At 53.3% G+C, this 16,837-nt stretch overlaps 4 protein-coding genes across 4 annotated transcripts; 1 reads left to right on the top strand and 3 right to left on the bottom strand.

The window, feature by feature from the left end:
- Positions 1-300: 300 nt before the first annotated feature.
- CABS01_13904 (uncharacterized protein) lies at positions 301-753 on the bottom strand (the record flags this gene model as incomplete). Its single annotated transcript, XM_060547245.1, has 1 exon — positions 301-753. The coding sequence occupies one exon, from the start codon at positions 751-753 to the stop codon at positions 301-303; it is 453 nt and encodes a 150-aa protein (XP_060394358.1).
- A 5,824-nt stretch (positions 754-6,577) lies between these two features.
- Positions 6,578-11,950, bottom strand: CABS01_13903 (DNA-directed RNA polymerase II subunit RPB1; the record flags this gene model as incomplete). Its single annotated transcript, XM_060547244.1, has 3 exons — positions 6,578-6,628; positions 6,683-11,530; positions 11,594-11,950. 3 exons carry the CDS (start codon positions 11,948-11,950, stop codon positions 6,578-6,580), a joined length of 5,256 nt encoding a protein of 1,751 aa, XP_060394357.1.
- A 1,111-nt stretch (positions 11,951-13,061) lies between these two features.
- CABS01_13902 (WD domain-containing protein) lies at positions 13,062-14,546 on the bottom strand (the record flags this gene model as incomplete). The annotated part of the gene is made up of 2 exons (XM_060547243.1): positions 13,062-14,115; positions 14,170-14,546. 2 exons carry the CDS (start codon positions 14,544-14,546, stop codon positions 13,062-13,064), a joined length of 1,431 nt encoding a protein of 476 aa, XP_060394356.1.
- A 784-nt stretch (positions 14,547-15,330) lies between these two features.
- On the top strand, positions 15,331-16,585 carry CABS01_13901 (tRNAHis guanylyltransferase; the record flags this gene model as incomplete). Its single annotated transcript, XM_060547242.1, has 7 exons — positions 15,331-15,344; positions 15,405-15,494; positions 15,554-15,730; positions 15,810-15,982; positions 16,039-16,127; positions 16,185-16,289; positions 16,367-16,585. The coding sequence occupies 7 exons, from the start codon at positions 15,331-15,333 to the stop codon at positions 16,583-16,585; spliced, it is 867 nt and encodes a 288-aa protein (XP_060394355.1).
- Between the last annotated feature and the right edge of the window lie 252 nt (positions 16,586-16,837).

The following is a 16,837-nucleotide window of genomic DNA, read 5'->3' as shown; positions in this document are numbered from 1 at the left end:
GCAAAGAGGAGGGAAAGAGAGTGACGCTGGATTGACAATATAAGCCCAACTCGCAAGCCAGCGAGCGGTAGGGCAGAGTGCAGACAGACATGGAGAAAACGAGACACCATGCCATCAAGCTTGGACCAATACTACGCCACGCTGCGTTAGCGTAACGGCGGAGACTAACGTCAACCTAACCGTCCATTGAGGAGAGAGGTCTGGAAGGTACCGTGCTTCGCAAGTTCGCTGATGGGATGGCCTCTTCTCAAGGTAAGGTGCCTAACCCTTGTTCATGGTCATGTCAGTAATGGAGGATATTCATAGATGTGTATGACGAAGCCAGCGGAAACACACACCGGCCCGGTCAGGCGTCCCGGGTACCAAGATGCTGTGAGCAGCCGAGACTACGACCGCGATAAATGCTCGACAGGGAAATTGAAATTCAGCGAAGAAGGGATATTTCGGCGCTCTCCTGTGCCTGGAAGGGAGTATGATGTACCCGCACACAGTATTCCGTATGGATACACCCCGTGATCCTGGACTGAGCCAAGGCAAAACACCGCAGGATAGGACGAGATAGGACGCTCTCGCCGGATGCAACCCGCCCTTCCTCCCATTCAATGCGCGCGGCGTGCGGCGTGTCTCAAAGCAGAGCGAGCGAATGCGTCGTATATTGACGAGATGGAGAGCCTCTCGAGACAAGGCAAGGAGAAGCGAGGTGAGGTGGGCAAAAGGCAGGACAAGGCGAGAAGAGGAAGGGAGGAGGATCATGGATGAAGAAGAGAAAGTTGAGGAGACGGCGGCACAGAAACAAAAAGATGAGATGAGGATGGAGACGAGGAGAGAGGGAGCTGCATGAAGACAGGACCAGGGTAGGAGCCTCCAGCAGACTAGCACTCCTGCCAGGTACTAAGCTAAGGTACGTGCGTACCTTCCCCCTGTCATCCGTGTCCGCAAGTGGGTCGGGAGATTGACACCTCTTTCCGACTTCCTAGCTCCTTCCTGCCTCCCTAGCTCCTGCCTCCATACCTTACCCCAGTACGGAGTGCCTACGTAGTAAGGTATCTACCTAAGGTACCTAAGGTCAGATACAACGGTACCTTCCTTGCCTCCTGCCTGTGCTGCACTTCACCTCATCCGAATCCAATGGAACCCAGGGCCACCAAAGATGATTGCACTTGCATAGATTGTCTGTCTGAATGTCTCCTCTTCTCTCTCTTTCTCTTACACACAGTTCACTTCTACTCCTCCATGCTTGCTCATGCAAATCTCATCCCCCTTCCCCTTCCTCCTCTCCCATGCTCAACATGGCAGGGAACATGCGTACACTGCGACCTTCCTCTCCAAAACTTTGCCCTGCCCTGCCTTACCTGCATCTAGGTAGCCCTGGCCTTGTTCCTTCATCTTGGCAGGGCATTCACACAGCATCGCTGGAGCAATTCAAGCTGCGGATGAAGTCACCAAGACCGACGACCGGGGACAGAAAGGCAGCACGTCTCATTGAATGCGCCCCCCTTCCTCTCGCCCCTGCCAGCTTCGCTCCAGCTACCTGGCGTCGAGGGCCCAGAGAACAGGTCTGTGGAAGGACCATTGCAACTAGTTTGCCAGACATGCTTTCCTAGTTTCCACTTCGAGAGACCCTCGCCCTCGTATCTGACTCAGCATGTCGTTTCTCGGAGACTAGAACGAGAACTAGGAATTAGAATCAGTAGGCCCAACCCAAGGTAGAAACTGACGCTACCTTACTTCTGCTGCTGCTCCCGCTTCAGGTCCCAGGAACTAACATGTGGAACAGCAACTATGAATAATCCCGTACGAACGGATACGTACCTTGCCTTAAACTCGCCAGTCACAATTTGGTGTGATAGTCCAGCCAGAGGATAGACAAACCGAATTATGGGGCGAGGGCAAATATCTCAAGTATACAAGGTCACGGATGCACCAACTCTACTTTATGCTTGTGTTCTGCCGGCATCACAAAGCGACCTACTTCATCGTACCGCACCACATTCCTTGCTTGACATGCGCCGTACGACATCGGACGGACATAGGCACGCGCTCTCTCCTCAACGGACACGTTTTTATCCTCTCACAACCCCCTCAACCTCCATCTGCTACAATGCCCGGCTTGACACGCGGCATGGCAGCGAGACTCCGTCTTGCTACTGTATGCAACCTTGTACAACCTGGCCGACCCCCAAAGAAGGGGGCTGATGTGGTCTCATTCCCGCGTCATAGAAACGCAGCATCGCGACGCAGACGGCGTTGGTTCCTGGTTCTTGCCAAGCGGCGATTTCCCTCGTACGCCCACCGCCGTCATTCACTGCCATCTCGCTTTTGGCCAGGGACCCCAAACCAGCTCGGTAAGCTGGCCTTCCAAGGGGGTCAAGTTGGCAAAGCAATATGGCTGACTGGCGATGCGAATGGGTTTCCCAATCTGCCTTCCTTCGTCAATTCGACAGACATTTCCACCGGAAAGTGGAGTCGGCACAAGACTGTTAGCAATAACCACCATACAGAGTACATAAAGCTGTCCCTGGATTTGCGACAAGGGCACTTGTACGCGACGGGAGCCCGTCCCTTTCGCACTGGCCAGCTCGTGGTCGAGGCATAAGGCAAAGCAGACGGTCCGGTTTTGTTTTAAACAACAACCCTGATATATCCAAGCTGATCATGTTTGGCAGAGGGCTTAGACAAGAGCAAAGATTCAGTTTGTCCAACCATTCCGAGGTACGGATAGTCCACCACGAGGACAATAGCCGAAAAGTTTGTCACGTCTGTTTTCTCTCTTCTCGCCCCCCCCGCCAATACCATTGCCCATGACTTCGGCCCGCAAGCGCAAGTCGCTGTGCGCAAGAAGCAAAACACAAGTAAAGATCCCCTTGCCGTTTCCTTCATGTCAAGGTTGAGCAGTGACACCAACCACGGCTACATACAGACGAGGTGACCGGGGGTCATTGCTCATCTTCACTTGGCCAGCCAGTACTTTTCCGCTTGTTGCGGATCATCGGCCAGCACTGGGGCACCCCTCCCTCCTCAATTCCCCCATGTGCCTTGGGGGCGCAGAATGAACTAGCATTGCTGACAGGCCCATCGCGCCCGCCCGCATGGTCTTCGGCGGCTATGCACATCGCTTCAATCCTGCATAACACCAATCATTGACATTTAAAAAGTTCACAAACCTCATTGATTGTGCCACAGTGCTGCACTTTGGACTTCATCTTCCGCTCGTCGAACAATACCAGCCGCGCCGTCCACCTGCGTCAAGTATACCTGCGACGCTCACTACACTACCGTGTCTCTATCAATTCACGATATTTTATGCCCTTCTCGAGAATCTATGGAGCCAGTGAACGGCACATGAGTCTTTGCTCGCCAGTCCGAGCCACAATCAGCGACGGGAAGCGGAATCCAGTCCGCAAGCCGGCTGCTAGCGGTTGAACGAATGACGAGGGTGGCACGGTTGGCCGCTTAATCCCCTCTTCCGTTTCCTTCCATCCCTGCATGGACCCATCCATGCCTAGATGGCCGGAGGATGAGGAATAGTGTGAATGAAGAGACCTGCTCGAGCTCTCAGCAGCAACTCAGCTCGCGGCAATCCTTCGCCCCCATCTGGAAATCTCAAGCCTCCACCCAATGCCTCCATAACATGCTAGGGGCAGGGCAGTCCCTGTCTTGATCGATCTTTGAGTCCCACGGTTCGAAGTTTAGCGCTGTGCCCGTGTCCCGCATCAGCTTGAGGTTCCATCCTTGCGACTGATCGATTGATACTGCCCGTGAGCTTTGGTCGAGACCAGAGGGGAGCCTAGAGACAATGTTGGTTTGACAACGCGCAAGAACCGCCTCATGATGTAACCCGAGTCTGATGCTCTGTTTTCTCTCTATTTCAACTCATTTCGTTCCAGTCATCAGTATTCAGGCCACAACAAACAATTCTTTCCTTTCCGCATTCCCGGCTCAAGGCTCTTCTTGTTGGGGCCCTTGCTCACCGGCTCCGGCTCCCTTGGCCCGTTGACCGGGTTCGTGTACGACCCGAGACCAACAAGCACGATGAGAAGTCCATCGGACCCTCACCCCCTTTTTTCTTCTATCCGTTCTTGAGATCCGGAATTCCACGCTGCAGCATACAATGCTCGGCAAAGGCGCCTGGTGGGAAACAGTCCTTCATCAGCGGACGAATGAGAAGCCAAAGGCGTAGAACTGGCTGTGCTCGTCGGTCGACGTTGAACGCGGCCATGGTTGGACACTTGGAGCCCGCCGGTCCAAGCGGCCTGTTCGGCGGGACTTTTTTTTCTTTCTTTCCCCTTTCGCAACTACATCCAACGCTCCATCTACCTGGTAGCTGCACCCCGGCGTTTCTCGGGCCTCGGGGGTAGCGGCACACCCTTCGTTACCTGCGACCCCATAAGGCACTTTTCCTTCATTTCGTTTGTCTCTGGAGTACGGCGTGGAGGAATCGGAGAAGGGGTGTGCCACACGTTATGCGTGTGCGTATGTTGGATCCAGACAAGCCAAAGAGACGCGGCTTGGCGTCTTCACACGCAGAACGTGAACAAATCCGCGAATCACAAACGAGTTTGTCGACCGCTTGTTGGTGTGGCCTTGTAAGCGAGCGTCCATACACCCATCCAAGCGCCGCCGTCATTATCGTCGTCGCTGCTAGCTATGAGAATTCCTTTCACCCCATGCGCCCGAACTGATTCGTAGATTACCTACAGAGCTATGGCTGATGACTCGTGGGGCTTGAGTCGTTGTATCCGTCGATGTGATGAGACCGGGATTCGAGAGGCGAGATGGGGAAGAGGAAGGGGCCCCGTCCGGAAGAGGATTCGAGGAAGACGCGTCTCGGACGTACCCATGGTATCCACGATACCCATGAGTATCATCATGGGCCATGATCCATCCTGGAGATTCTCCCACCCTTTCCCTGTTCTTTAGAGGAAGAGGCAAAGCCCGTCTCCGTCCTTTGCATCATTGCTCCTCTTACATACTGGGCCCCTCGTCCACTTATCCTGCCTTGCCTATCCGCATCACGAGGGGGAAGGAACAACAAGAATTTTTGAACAAGGAAGGCGTGAAATGTTTGGATGAACGCCTTGGGTGCGGGTGGCGCCGCTGTCGCCCGCGCCGCCCACCGGGCTACGAGTTATCATGTCGAGCGAGCTTTTCCCATTGCGTCTTGGTGCCCCGTGTCTCGTGATGTGACGTGTAACTTTTTGTTGCACGCCTTCAAAACCCCCATCTGTCTGCTTCCTTGTGCGCATGCCTGGAAACGTATCGAGACAGTCTGAAATTAAACAGAGGCAGTCAGTGCAGGGTCGACCGACCGACCAACATCCTACGTGACGATCCCGGTCCCCTCTCCAAAGGCCCAAAGGGAACAATTAGGTAGTGAAATGATGACGAGGTGCAGATCCAGACCCGGCCGGGTTGGCTCTCCTATTAGCCTCACACCCTCTCTCTTTTCTTTCTTCTCTTATCCTTTTTGCTGCCTGTCTTGCCCTGGGCATATGCCAATCTTCCCCATCCGTGCTCTTTCGGGGGGAATCCACACACCTGCTTTTTTTTTTTTTTACTCAGCTATGACAACTCCTGCGATGGGTGTAAGTGCGCAGCATCTCCGGGTCATGGGGTCGGTCGGAACTTGGAGCATCCGTGAGTGGGAAAGGGCTGCGGCGCTGCGGCAGCGGAGTCGGGAAGCAGGCAGAACTAGGCAGGCACAGGCAACAGCAGCACATCACGAACGTACAACAAGTCGAAACGGGCAATGGCAGACAACATCATCACGATTCGCAAGCATCGAGCTGACGACAAAAGTGTCTCACAATCTCGTGACTGCAATGTACGTTGTGCACCAACAAGTCACAAACCAAGCCCCGAGGGGGCGGCCATCCTCTTGTGATATCAGTCTGGTCCAATTTCATGAGGTGGTTCAATCTGCGGCAAGATAGAATAGGAAACAAGGGACTAATCATCCCCCCTCTCATCGCGAGATAATTCCAATCTGTGTTTTGTGTGTGTGTGTTCTTCATCCTCTCAAGAAAAGGGGTTCCCAGGTATTGCATTGCTTCTTCGCTCTCTTCCCTCTTCCACACATCAAGCCACCAGGAGCCAACCCCATTTCCTTGGTTTCTCATCGTGCCAGTCCCCAACCGCCCCCCTTGCTCTTACACCCCCTTGATCGCCTTATTGTACAAAAATCAGCTTTTTACATAATTCACCGCAAGCCTTTTTTGCTTCTTTTGAGTGATTTTTTTTGGTGGATGTTGTTTTTGTGTATGAGGGTATGGTTGCTGTCCTTGCTTCTCCCCAAGTCTGGCCCCTCTATCGTCTTTGCGTGCAGCAATCTTGCTTTGTGTGATGTTGCTTGTCTCTGAGAGCACTTCTATAAATGCAATATTCCTTATTCTTCACGCGAGAAGAGAAAATGAAAGAGGCAAAATCTCAGTGACAGCCTGCGTCTGTAATGAGATGCGATATTCCAATCGACTAGAACCAGTTAAGCCGTAGAATCATTAGTCGGCATATTAGGAAAGTGAAGGATAGTGGCGAACCGAGGACGCGATTGGATGCTTCTTCGTAACTCGGCGCACTATTAGTTGCCGGAGCCGCCGGGTCCAGGTGTCCGGGGAGACCAAGAGGGAGACTAGATTATGTTAGAACTTGCTCAAAAACATCAGTCAACAGAAGAGTAGCTTACAGTCGGCGAATAGCTGGGGCTGGTCGGAGACTGCTGGGCTCCTGGAGTCTGTTGGAAACTCGGGCTTGTAGGCGAATACTGAGCCGGTGAAGTAGGAGACCACGTCGGCGACGCAGGTGAGTACGACGGTGACGTGGGACCAGCCCCATGGAGGTTGGGGGATGCAGGGCTGTAGTTGGGACTGGCTGGCGAGTAGCTCGGGGAAGTGGGTGAAGCATACTGCGCGGGCGATGTCGGGGAGTAGTGCCTAGGTGAAGAGGGCGATGCCGGTGAGTAACTTGGCGATGTCGGGCTGTAGTTGGGGCTTGCAGGGCTGGTGGGCCGGAGCATGGGCGATGTTGGCGAGAAAGAGGGTGACGAAGGACTGAACTGCGGCGAGGTAGCCCCGTAACGCCCAGCAGCACCGTCGATGAGCGGCGATGTGGGCGAGTAGCCGGCATTGGGAGACGACGGCGAGTATCCGCCATAACCACTGCTGAATGGCGACGTCGGGGATGTACTGAATGGGCTCGTCGGCCGCCCAGGACTGGCGCTTGAATAGGGGTTGACAGAACCAATGCTAAATCCACCACCATTGTAGTCGGTATTGAAACCGGTGGGAGAATCGGAGCCAGCACCAACAATGGGGGAGAAGTTGCCGGCGGCAGGCGAGCTGAGAGACATGTAACCCGAATCCGCCATGGGAGACCCAGAGTCGTACGGGGTGGCAGCACCGCCAGCCTCGCCGCCCTTGACCGGCATGCCAGGCATGAGACCCATGCGCGAGTTGTCGCTGATGACAGTCTCCAGCATCTTGGGGTCAAGGAGAACGTCAAAGTGACCAGTTCCCATGGGAGCCATCTGGCCAAGCATGACGTTCTCGGAGATTCCACGGCAGTCGTCCAACTCACCAACAGCTGCAGCCTCGAGGAGAATTTCCACAGTCTCCTCGAAAGAACAACGCATCAGAGCACCCGTGTCGGCTCTGTTGATACCGTGACGGGTGACGGCAGAGATGGTACCTCTGTATGTCATCACGTCACAGAGAAGAGCAAGATGTCTGTGGTTGACGTAGGAACCGTCGAAGGCAAGCACCTGAGTCAACTCACGGATAAGAGCCGCTCTGGCACCCTCAATACCAAAGACTTCGACAACCTGCCACAAGTGGTTGGTGTACGTGCGGTTGGAATCGACGCCGTCGACTGCCAAGACCTGGCGCAGAGCTGTTCCAGAGGTATCCAGGTACCACTCTGAGCAGCGCTCGTCAGCCTTCGCAGCCAACAGAGCTCCATCCTCGGTCTCGATGAGCTTAACCTCCTTGTTCAAGAAGGCTCTCTCGATGCCCTTGACACCACGAAGAGAGAGAGTGTCGAGCAAATGAGTTTCAAGTCTCTTCAGCATGACGTCGTCCTCAATCTTCTTCTCACCATCTTCGTCCTTGTCATTGCCTGCATGCATGGGACGAATACGAATGATTTGCTCTTCAGCGTTGTTATCACTGAAGATGACAGCAAGATCGTTGGGGTACTCCTCCTTGATGCGCCTAGCAACGTCCTCAACAGTCAGCTCCTTGTCAAGAAGCTTCTGGCGGTCCAGAGTGAGACGAAGCAGCCATCTGGATTGGTCTTCCGTCTTGTCGTGCGACTCGTCGGGGATAAGGTAGTAAGACTCAACCATATCCAGATCATCGGGAATGTTGGTTGAAGTGATCTCAGGGTCGTAGTAGATCTCGGTGACAGCCGTGACGGAGCGCAGCGTCGTGTGTTCGACCGTGCTTCGAAGTTGCTTGGCAGCTTCTTGACTGGCGTTGTCCTCACCACTCAGATAAACAACCATGGAAGGAGTCTTGATGTTCTGGGCCAAGTTGAGAATTTCCTTGAGACGAGGGACACCGAGAGTGACGTTCTTGGAAGAGACACCAGCGAAATGGAAGGTGTTCAGTGTCATCTGAGTGGCAGGCTCACCAATAGACTGGGCCGCGATGACACCAACCATCTCTCCAGGACTAACAAAGGCTCGGTCCCAGCGGGCTTCAAGCTCTCCCAAGACATGCTCGAAAGCCATCTTATTTAGGCGTTGCTGGCAAGCAATACGCTTGAACGCGAGTCGAGAGCGGATCTGCGCCTTGAAGAGAATCGTGGCACTGTAATCAGCCTCCTTGGAGATGTCATCCTTGCCACGGACGATGGTCATTCTCTTGAGCATCTCCTGTACTTTGGGGATGACATCTTGAGGTCGCAAGTCGCTTCGCTGGAAATCTTCAACAGCAAAGAGCTTCTTGGCAGTCTCCATAAGACGGATCAAGTTCAAGGGCAACTGCATCGACTCATCATCCTTCCTCTTAAAATTGATCTCGCGAACCTGCTTGCGATCAGAGAGCAAAGCTTCGAACTCTTCATCAAGAAGCTGCTGAACGGCCGGGTCGCCTGCCATCTCGTTGCCGTACTCGAGCCACTCAAGCTCTTCCGGCCTGTTCTCGTCCATGACATCCAGACGGAATCGGTCGGCGAACTTCTTGTGGGACATGTTGAGGTGGTCCATACGCTGCTTCTCGATGTAGATGGCATCGAGACCATCCTCACCGTACAGAAACTGTAGGATATCACCCAGAGAGTTTCTGACGGTACCATCGTACTTGGCACTCACGTCCTCGAGCGCCTTGACAAGACGACGCTGGATGTAACCGGTCTCGGCGGTCTTGACAGCGGTATCGATCAAACCTTCTCTACCAGCCATAGCGTGGAAGAAGAATTCACTAGGCGTGAGACCACGGAGATACGAGTTCTCGACGAAACCACGAGCCTCGGGCGAGTAGTCGTCCTTGGTGAAATGCGGCAAGGTGCGGTACTTGAAGCCGAAAGGAATGCGCTTTCCTTCGACGATTTGCTGTCCGACCAGGGCAGTCATCTGGGAAATGTTGATGGATGAACCCTTGGAACCGGACGATGCCATGGTGACAGCATTGTTCAAATCCTTCAAACTCTTCTGCGTAGTTGTACCGGCCTTATCACGAGCAGTGTTCAGGGCCTTCGAAACCTTGCTCTCGAAAGTCTCACGAATGTTCATACCGGGCAGAGGCTCCAGCTCGTTAGCAGTAGCTTGTCTTGTGAACTCCTCGACCTCGGCCTTGTGCTCGTCAATGTGGATCTGGACCTTCTCAATGGTGATCTTGTCGGGAATCGTGTCGCCGATACCGATACTGAAGCCGTTGTGTAGCAGCCAGTAGTTAACTGTTTGCTGGACACCAACCAAGAACTTCATGGCCGCTTGAGGTCCATGCTCATTGTAGACAATATGGACGATACCACCACTGGCAGCACCAATGTTCTTCTTGGAAAGCAGACCGTACATGATCTGTCCTGACTGAATCAGGAGACCCTCATCCTTCAGGGGGTTCTCCTCCTTCGAATCAGGGGCGCTGTGCAAGCTGACAATGTTGGGAACTGCCATGCTCATGATCTGCTTACCAGTCCACCTTGGTCGGGGCCGAATGATGGCGGGTTGGGGAATGTTGCCATCCCAGTTGGGAACCCATAGCATGATGTTCATGACCTGCTCCTTGGTGAGGAACACATCACGACGACACAGCTTGTAGGCACCAGCAAGAGTGTCCTGCACGATACCCATCAGAGGACCGTTTCTTTGCGGAGAAACGATGTTGATGGGGACCAAGCACAGCTCCTTGACTTCAGCCCTCGTCTCCTCACTTTGGGGAACGTGTAGGTTCATCTCGTCACCGTCGAAATCGGCGTTGTAGGGGGAGGTGACGGACAAGTTTAGACGGAAAGTTGAGTAGGGCATGACGCGGACTCTGTGACCCATCATCGACTCCTTGTGCAGAGATGGCTGACGGTTGAAAATGATATAATCGCCCGTGATCAGATGACGCTCGACCTTCCAGCCGTACTCCAAAGAAATTTGTCCAGCTCTGCGGTGGTGGCGCAAGTCAATTCTTGTACCGTCGGAGCGAATGACGTACTTGGCTCCCGGATGCTCGTTGGGCCCGTTTTGAACAAGCTCGTGTAGCCTGCCGATGTTGTACGGAGTAACGGTCTCGGGGTAGGTGAGAGTTCTTGCGATACTGCGGGGAACACCAACCTCGTCAAGAGACAAGTTGGCATCACCAGTGATGACAGTACGTGCCGAAAAGTCGACACGCTTTCCCATCAAATTGCCACGAAGACGACCCTCCTTGCCCTTAAGACGTGCACGAATAGCCTTGACGGGACGACCACTCTTTTGCAGCGCACGAGGTTGGCCGGCGATGTCGTTGTCCATGTACGTAGCCACATGGTACTGCAAGAGCTGCTCGAAATCTTGCGCAATATGAGCAGGTGAGCCTTCGCGAATGGCCTGCTTGACGTTGCTGTTGGCGCGAATGATATCACCGAGTTTGTAGGTCAAATCGTCTTCGTTTCTGAGTCCCTGACCGGTTCCGTCCATAGAAATACTAGGACGGACAGGCGGGGGCGGAACGGGAAGAACGGTCACGATCATCCACTCTGGGCGAGCGTACTCGAGGTTGAGGCCCATATCTCTCAGATCGTCGTCACTAATGCGACGCAGGATGTTGTGGGCCATCTCTGGGGTGATTGGAGGCTCCTCCTTCTTCTTGACGCCATCTTCACCTTGAGCCTCGTACTTTGCAATGAGCTGCAGAGCCTTGTGCCGTACCCTAGGCTGAATGTTTCCACAGCCGCCGTGGTTGACGGGAGCCTGCTTCATGTTCAGGCCGTACTCTCCATCATCGGGCTTCTGCTCCTTGACCTCGTTTTCGCAACGAGTCTTCTTCTTGCAAATGTTCCAGATGCGGTTGAAGCGAACCTTGGGGTCTCTCGTGTTCACAGCTTGGAGAAATTCAGGGTCGCTCTGAGAAGCCAGGTTAGCAAAATCAAGTCAAGGCGGCTGTCAGACATCGTAGAGTAGACTAACTCTGTCGGCCAAGACCTTGCTGCAGTTATGGCAGACAATCTCCAAAACCTTCTTGACTTTCTTGATAAAGCCAGGATGGTAGACGGGCTTCGCCAGCTCGATGTGGCCGAAATGTCCAGGACATTCACCCATCGCCTGGTTGCAGGTCTTGCACTTGAATTGACGATCGATGGAACCGAGGAGAGGATCGTTCAGACCGCCGTCGCGGGGCTTTGTCCGCGTCTCGTCCATGGTCTCGGGGTAGACACAGTGACAGACACTCATGTTCTTGATCTCCTCAGGAGCCATGAGGCCGAACTGAATCTCCTCGACCGTTTTGATCGGCGCACTCGAGTGCGTGAAGTACAGGTTCGCCATTTTGATGGTGTTTTCGATGTCGTTGGGAAAGAATGTGTCGACGGGGGATCACGGGGTAAGGTGTCGGAAAACAGACAGGAGTCGCCGATTGTCGTTACGCGACCCGGAAATGTCGCAAACGAGGCGCAATAAAATCGGAAAGCGAAGATCTATCGCGCGAAACGCTTTTCGAGATGAAAAAATCGGACAAGGTCGTCTATCGATGGCGCTCTTGACTACACCAGTCCCCGGCCAGCGGCCCAGGAGAAGGTTCCACTGATCCTCCCAATCGCCGCGACCGTAAGTGTGTCGAAGAATCGAAAAAATATCGCGATCGTATCAAGTCGTGTATCGTGTCGGAAATGAATGTGCGGTCCAGGGGCGCGATTTCCGACGCGCGTGGTGATTGTCGATGCGTGGATTGGCGGAGTTGTAGAAGTCAAGACCGTGGAGGCGAGAATGAGGAGCGAGGTCAGAAACAAATCTTGCCTCCAGGCGGCTGGCGCAGCCGGCAAAAGCACGCTAGCCGGATTTGGCAAATATCCTCCTTTACCTTCCTCAGGCTGGATACGCGTGCCCGAGGTCGAGGGTACCCACAAAAGTCATGAAACAGCAGGAGCAATCGCCGACGGACTTAAGTACTGGGTACTCAATACTCTCCGTTCTGCTATGTACATTTCCCATAGTGAATCGCTCACTGTGCGAGAAGAAAAGGTCCTGAGGAACTTCAGCTGCAAGCCTGCATCACGCCGATGAGTCAAGAATTCCTGGGGGAACCTTTGCAGCGGTAAAGATGAGATTGGCGTCGACAAGACTTGATGGCTGAGGATTTTTGAGACTCGACTCCCTCGCTTTGTCTAGCATTTCCCCCAATGGCTGTCGAAGTCTCGTCATTATTAAGCAGCCACCCAGCTTCGAGGGCTCTTAGAGTCCTGAATCATTCTGGTTTACATCACTACAAGCCCCATCGCGCTAAGTCCGAGCAAGGGTCCGCACACCAACGAAGCTCGTCCCATGGCGACGCGATCCAACGCCATGTCACGCGTTTTTGGTGTTCACGCTTCAACTTTAGTTCATTTAGAAGCCTGCCTGTCAACGCAGAAACCATCAACGCCTCGGGGTATTATTTTCTTCATCTTCTCCGACCTTTGCCACCAATCCTACCCTTTCGAGAGGTCATCTTATCCTCCACGACTTCGCTGTCCGGTATCTCACCGTCCGCACCCGGACTCCTTCTCCGCATGGTACCGGTAGATACCGCAACGAACTCTTCCTCGCTATCGCTCTCTCCGAGGTCGAAGAGTATCGGCATTCGGAAGGCTCCAGCATCGCTAATGTGCCCATTGATAACCGTGGAAGTAACGACATCCACTTCCTCATCCTCCGCGTCTAAGCGTCTCTTTTGCAGCTCCTCCTGGCCATATATGTCGAATTCGTCCTCCAGTTCCTCGTACTCCTGGTTCTCCTCAACCTGCGCAAAGTCGGGCGCAAGTCTGGACCACTTCTGCTCGGGTATGACGGACCAGATGTATATTCTCCCCGTCTCGAGGCCGCACGTTGCGATGAAGGGTCGATCCGGGTGCCATTCCACAACGCCTTGCTCTTCCTTGGGGCCGTCCAGTATTCTGATCAGACCTGTACTGCCCATGCCTCTGTCCCAGACATAAATCTCGTGGTTGTTGTACGTTGATGCCGCGACGTACTCGGACGCGGAACTGAACGTGACGTGGTTCCATGACAGCCTGTTAACTTGGTCTGAGAACTTGTGTTCTTCTGTGAAGTGTATGGTATCGAGGTCGAGGTCCTCGGCCGCGAGATTTGGAATATGGAAGGTTCTGACAATGCGGTCTTGGGCGTTGATCAGGAGAACCCTCCCCGAGTTGTTCAGGCGCAATGTTGTAATAACACCGCTGCATGGCTTTTCTGAGTATATCGTCTTCCGAGTCTTTGCGTCGATGACGTTGATCCATCCCTTGTTGGTTCCCGCAAGGATATGCTCTCCCGTAGAGGTGAATATCGTGACGGTGGTCATCTGTTTGGCGTCGTCTTTCAACTGTTTCTCGGTAGGTTCGCCGTCGATGTCGGGGCGTTTCGGTGCCGAGCTGAGGGGGTATTTGACATCGGTCACGTCTGACACATCGACGAGGATCGGCTGATCCTCAAAAATCGAGGCCACAAATTGGTGACTTGCCAAGTTAGCAAACTCTCAACTTCACGGATATTGGGGCTATCCAACTCACTGGTTGAAGGGATTGAGCTCCGCGATGTATGCCGGAGCCCGGAAACGGACCTCACGATACCGTTTGCCATCTTTCAAATCCCATAAGACAGCCTTCCATCCTTGGCACGCTGACAGTAGATACCGGCCGCATCTAGACCAACTCAGCGAAGTGATGCTTCTGTGGTGGCCGCGCATCTTCCTCGCTACGCCCATTGTTTCGATATCCCAGATGACCACTGTGCCGTCCACCCTCCCAGAGGCCAAGAGGTCGCCCGATCGGTTGAATCGTAGGCATGTTGAATGTCCAGATCGGATTGTGTTCGTGTTGTTGATCGCGTTGATAGCTTCGACCGCGGCGATGGCCTCATTCTCTTCATTACTGAGAAGGAAGTTCATGGTCACGGGAGGCTCAGTTGCTTCCGCAAGCGGGCAAACTAGCCAAGCTTTGCGTGCGTTGGATTGAGGGGTGTGATGGTGCAGGTCGCAAACTTGGGGTGGATTCGCAGAATAGGTAATTGTTGGAGTGCAGCCGTGCGCATGCGACTGCCTTTCTTGCGCCTACAAGGCTGGAGCGCTCCAGGGATCGGGCCCCACAACGCTGCCTACCACCGGAGTACCTCAGATATACCTATAGCACCTTTCCGAGCCTTCGCATATGTAAATTTGAAAGAGGATCTCAGACAAAAGAGGTGTAGGTATATTTCAACGATTCAGGTTCTATAAAGGGCGACTTGCCGCTGAAGATCGATGATACTTGGTGACCGAATATCGCTCGTAGACGCTGATTGCGCGTCGCAATTAACTTGCAGTAGGCACAACCAGGAGAGGACTAGAGGACGGAGTCGTCTCTCCTGTATATTCGTTCTACTTCCTTTATGTAAGAACAGTGGGAGTAACTTCCCCATTTGTATACTTTTGTAATTCGCAGAAAAATTCAAGTAGAAAAACGAATAATACAGCTTGTCTATGGTGGGATACATGATGGGAAGCATGAAAGGGGACTGCTGCCTTTCCACATCCCTGATCCTTGCACACATTTCAGCTCAGATTTAGACCCCCCTGAAGCAGCGGCAGAACAACCCCTCCCCCGCCATCCCGTCTGCTGGGCTGTCTGAAGTTCGTCTCCAACAACACTGGCTTGCAGTAGACCTCAGACGGTTAGTTCTTCCACATCTTCACAATGGCGAACTCCAAGTAAGAGTCCATGGCCAGTTTACACCGTCCTATTGAATTTTGATCTGACCGCCTCTCCAGATTTGAATACGTCAAGAGCTTCGAGCAGCCCGACTTTCTCTTGCCAAACACTTGGATCGTCGTCCGCATAGACGGGCGAGGTTTCACCAAGTAAGTCAGGAGGGTCGAGGGGAAATCTGCCTTTATCGAAGTTGCCTTACACCACGTAGATTATGTGCAAAGTATGGCTTTGAAAAGCCCAACGACAAGAGGGCCATCGACCTCATGAACGCCGCCGCGAGGGTCGTCGTCACCGAGCTCCCCGATATCACCATCGCCTACGGTGTCAGCGATGAGTACAGCTTCGTGTTTCACAAATCATGTACCCTCTTCGACAGAAGAGCCAGGTAAGCGAGTCGCCCTCTCGGAAACTCCTCACTGGGTTTGCTCCCAATATTTCAAGCTGCATTTGCTAAATTTCTTTAGCAAGATCTCGAGCACAGTCGTGTCCACGTTCACTGCCAATTACGTGCACTTATGGTCGCAGTACTTCCCAGATACCCCGCTCACCTCGCCTCTGCCGAGCTTTGACGGGAGGGCAGTGTGCTATCCTACCGTGTCGAACTTGAGAGACTACATGAGCTGGCGCCAAGTCGATTGTGAGTGCTCTATCAACATTGTTTTTCGTGCTCTGAGGAAACTAACCTAGTAAAAGGCCATATCAACAATCTCTACAACACAACATTCTGGGCTCTAATCCAATTAGGTGGTCTAGACAACAGAGAGGCAGAGAAGCTCCTGGCAGTGAGATTTCCTTGACCAAGGCATACTCATGCAAAAATGATCTAACTATATCACAAGGGCACCCTATCCGGAGACAAGAACGAGATCCTTTTCTCAAAATTCAAGATCAACTACAACAACGAACCCGAGATCAACAAGAAAGGCAGTGTAGTCTTCCGAGATGTGAGTCATGCCAAGCTGTCTCATTGACAGGATGCGTGAGACGCAGAAATTTCCCTGACCAAGATATCATTTTACAGTACGAGCTCGTCGATCCAGGTACGCACAACGCCGCGCAGGCGGCAGATGCGCTCGCGGAGCCTGTCCAACAGAGCAAGACGCAAGCGGAGAAGGACAAGAAAAAGCGCACCAAGGCCCGCGTCGTTATCGAGCACCTCGACATTATCAAGGACGACTTTTGGGATAGGAGGCCGTGGCTGCTCTCCAACAAACCAGGGAAGACCCCCAAGGAGACTTGAATGCCTTGAATCTCTCGGATGAGAAATCTTGACTCTGCTATCGGCTGGTCTAGGAGCCCCCCTAGTCTACGCGCCGTAAGAGGGACATAGATAGGTCTGAATCCGCATAGACGGCAGACTGCTTAGAGAAGGACGAGGGGGTGGTAAGCATGAGATAGAGCTACCCATAGGGAGATTTCATATCTAGCTCAATTCCTAACGGCTCTTTAAAGGGAGATGAGTTATACATCACTTTAGAAGGCTGAGGCCAAA

Source organism: Colletotrichum abscissum (genome assembly GCF_030869225.1).
Source record: "Colletotrichum abscissum strain IMI 504890 chromosome Unknown Scaffold_49.1, whole genome shotgun sequence".
Lineage (NCBI taxonomy): Eukaryota > Fungi > Ascomycota > Sordariomycetes > Glomerellales > Glomerellaceae > Colletotrichum > Colletotrichum abscissum.
Note: the sequence above shows the minus strand (reverse complement) of the source record. Positions and strands in the feature narration are given on the sequence as shown.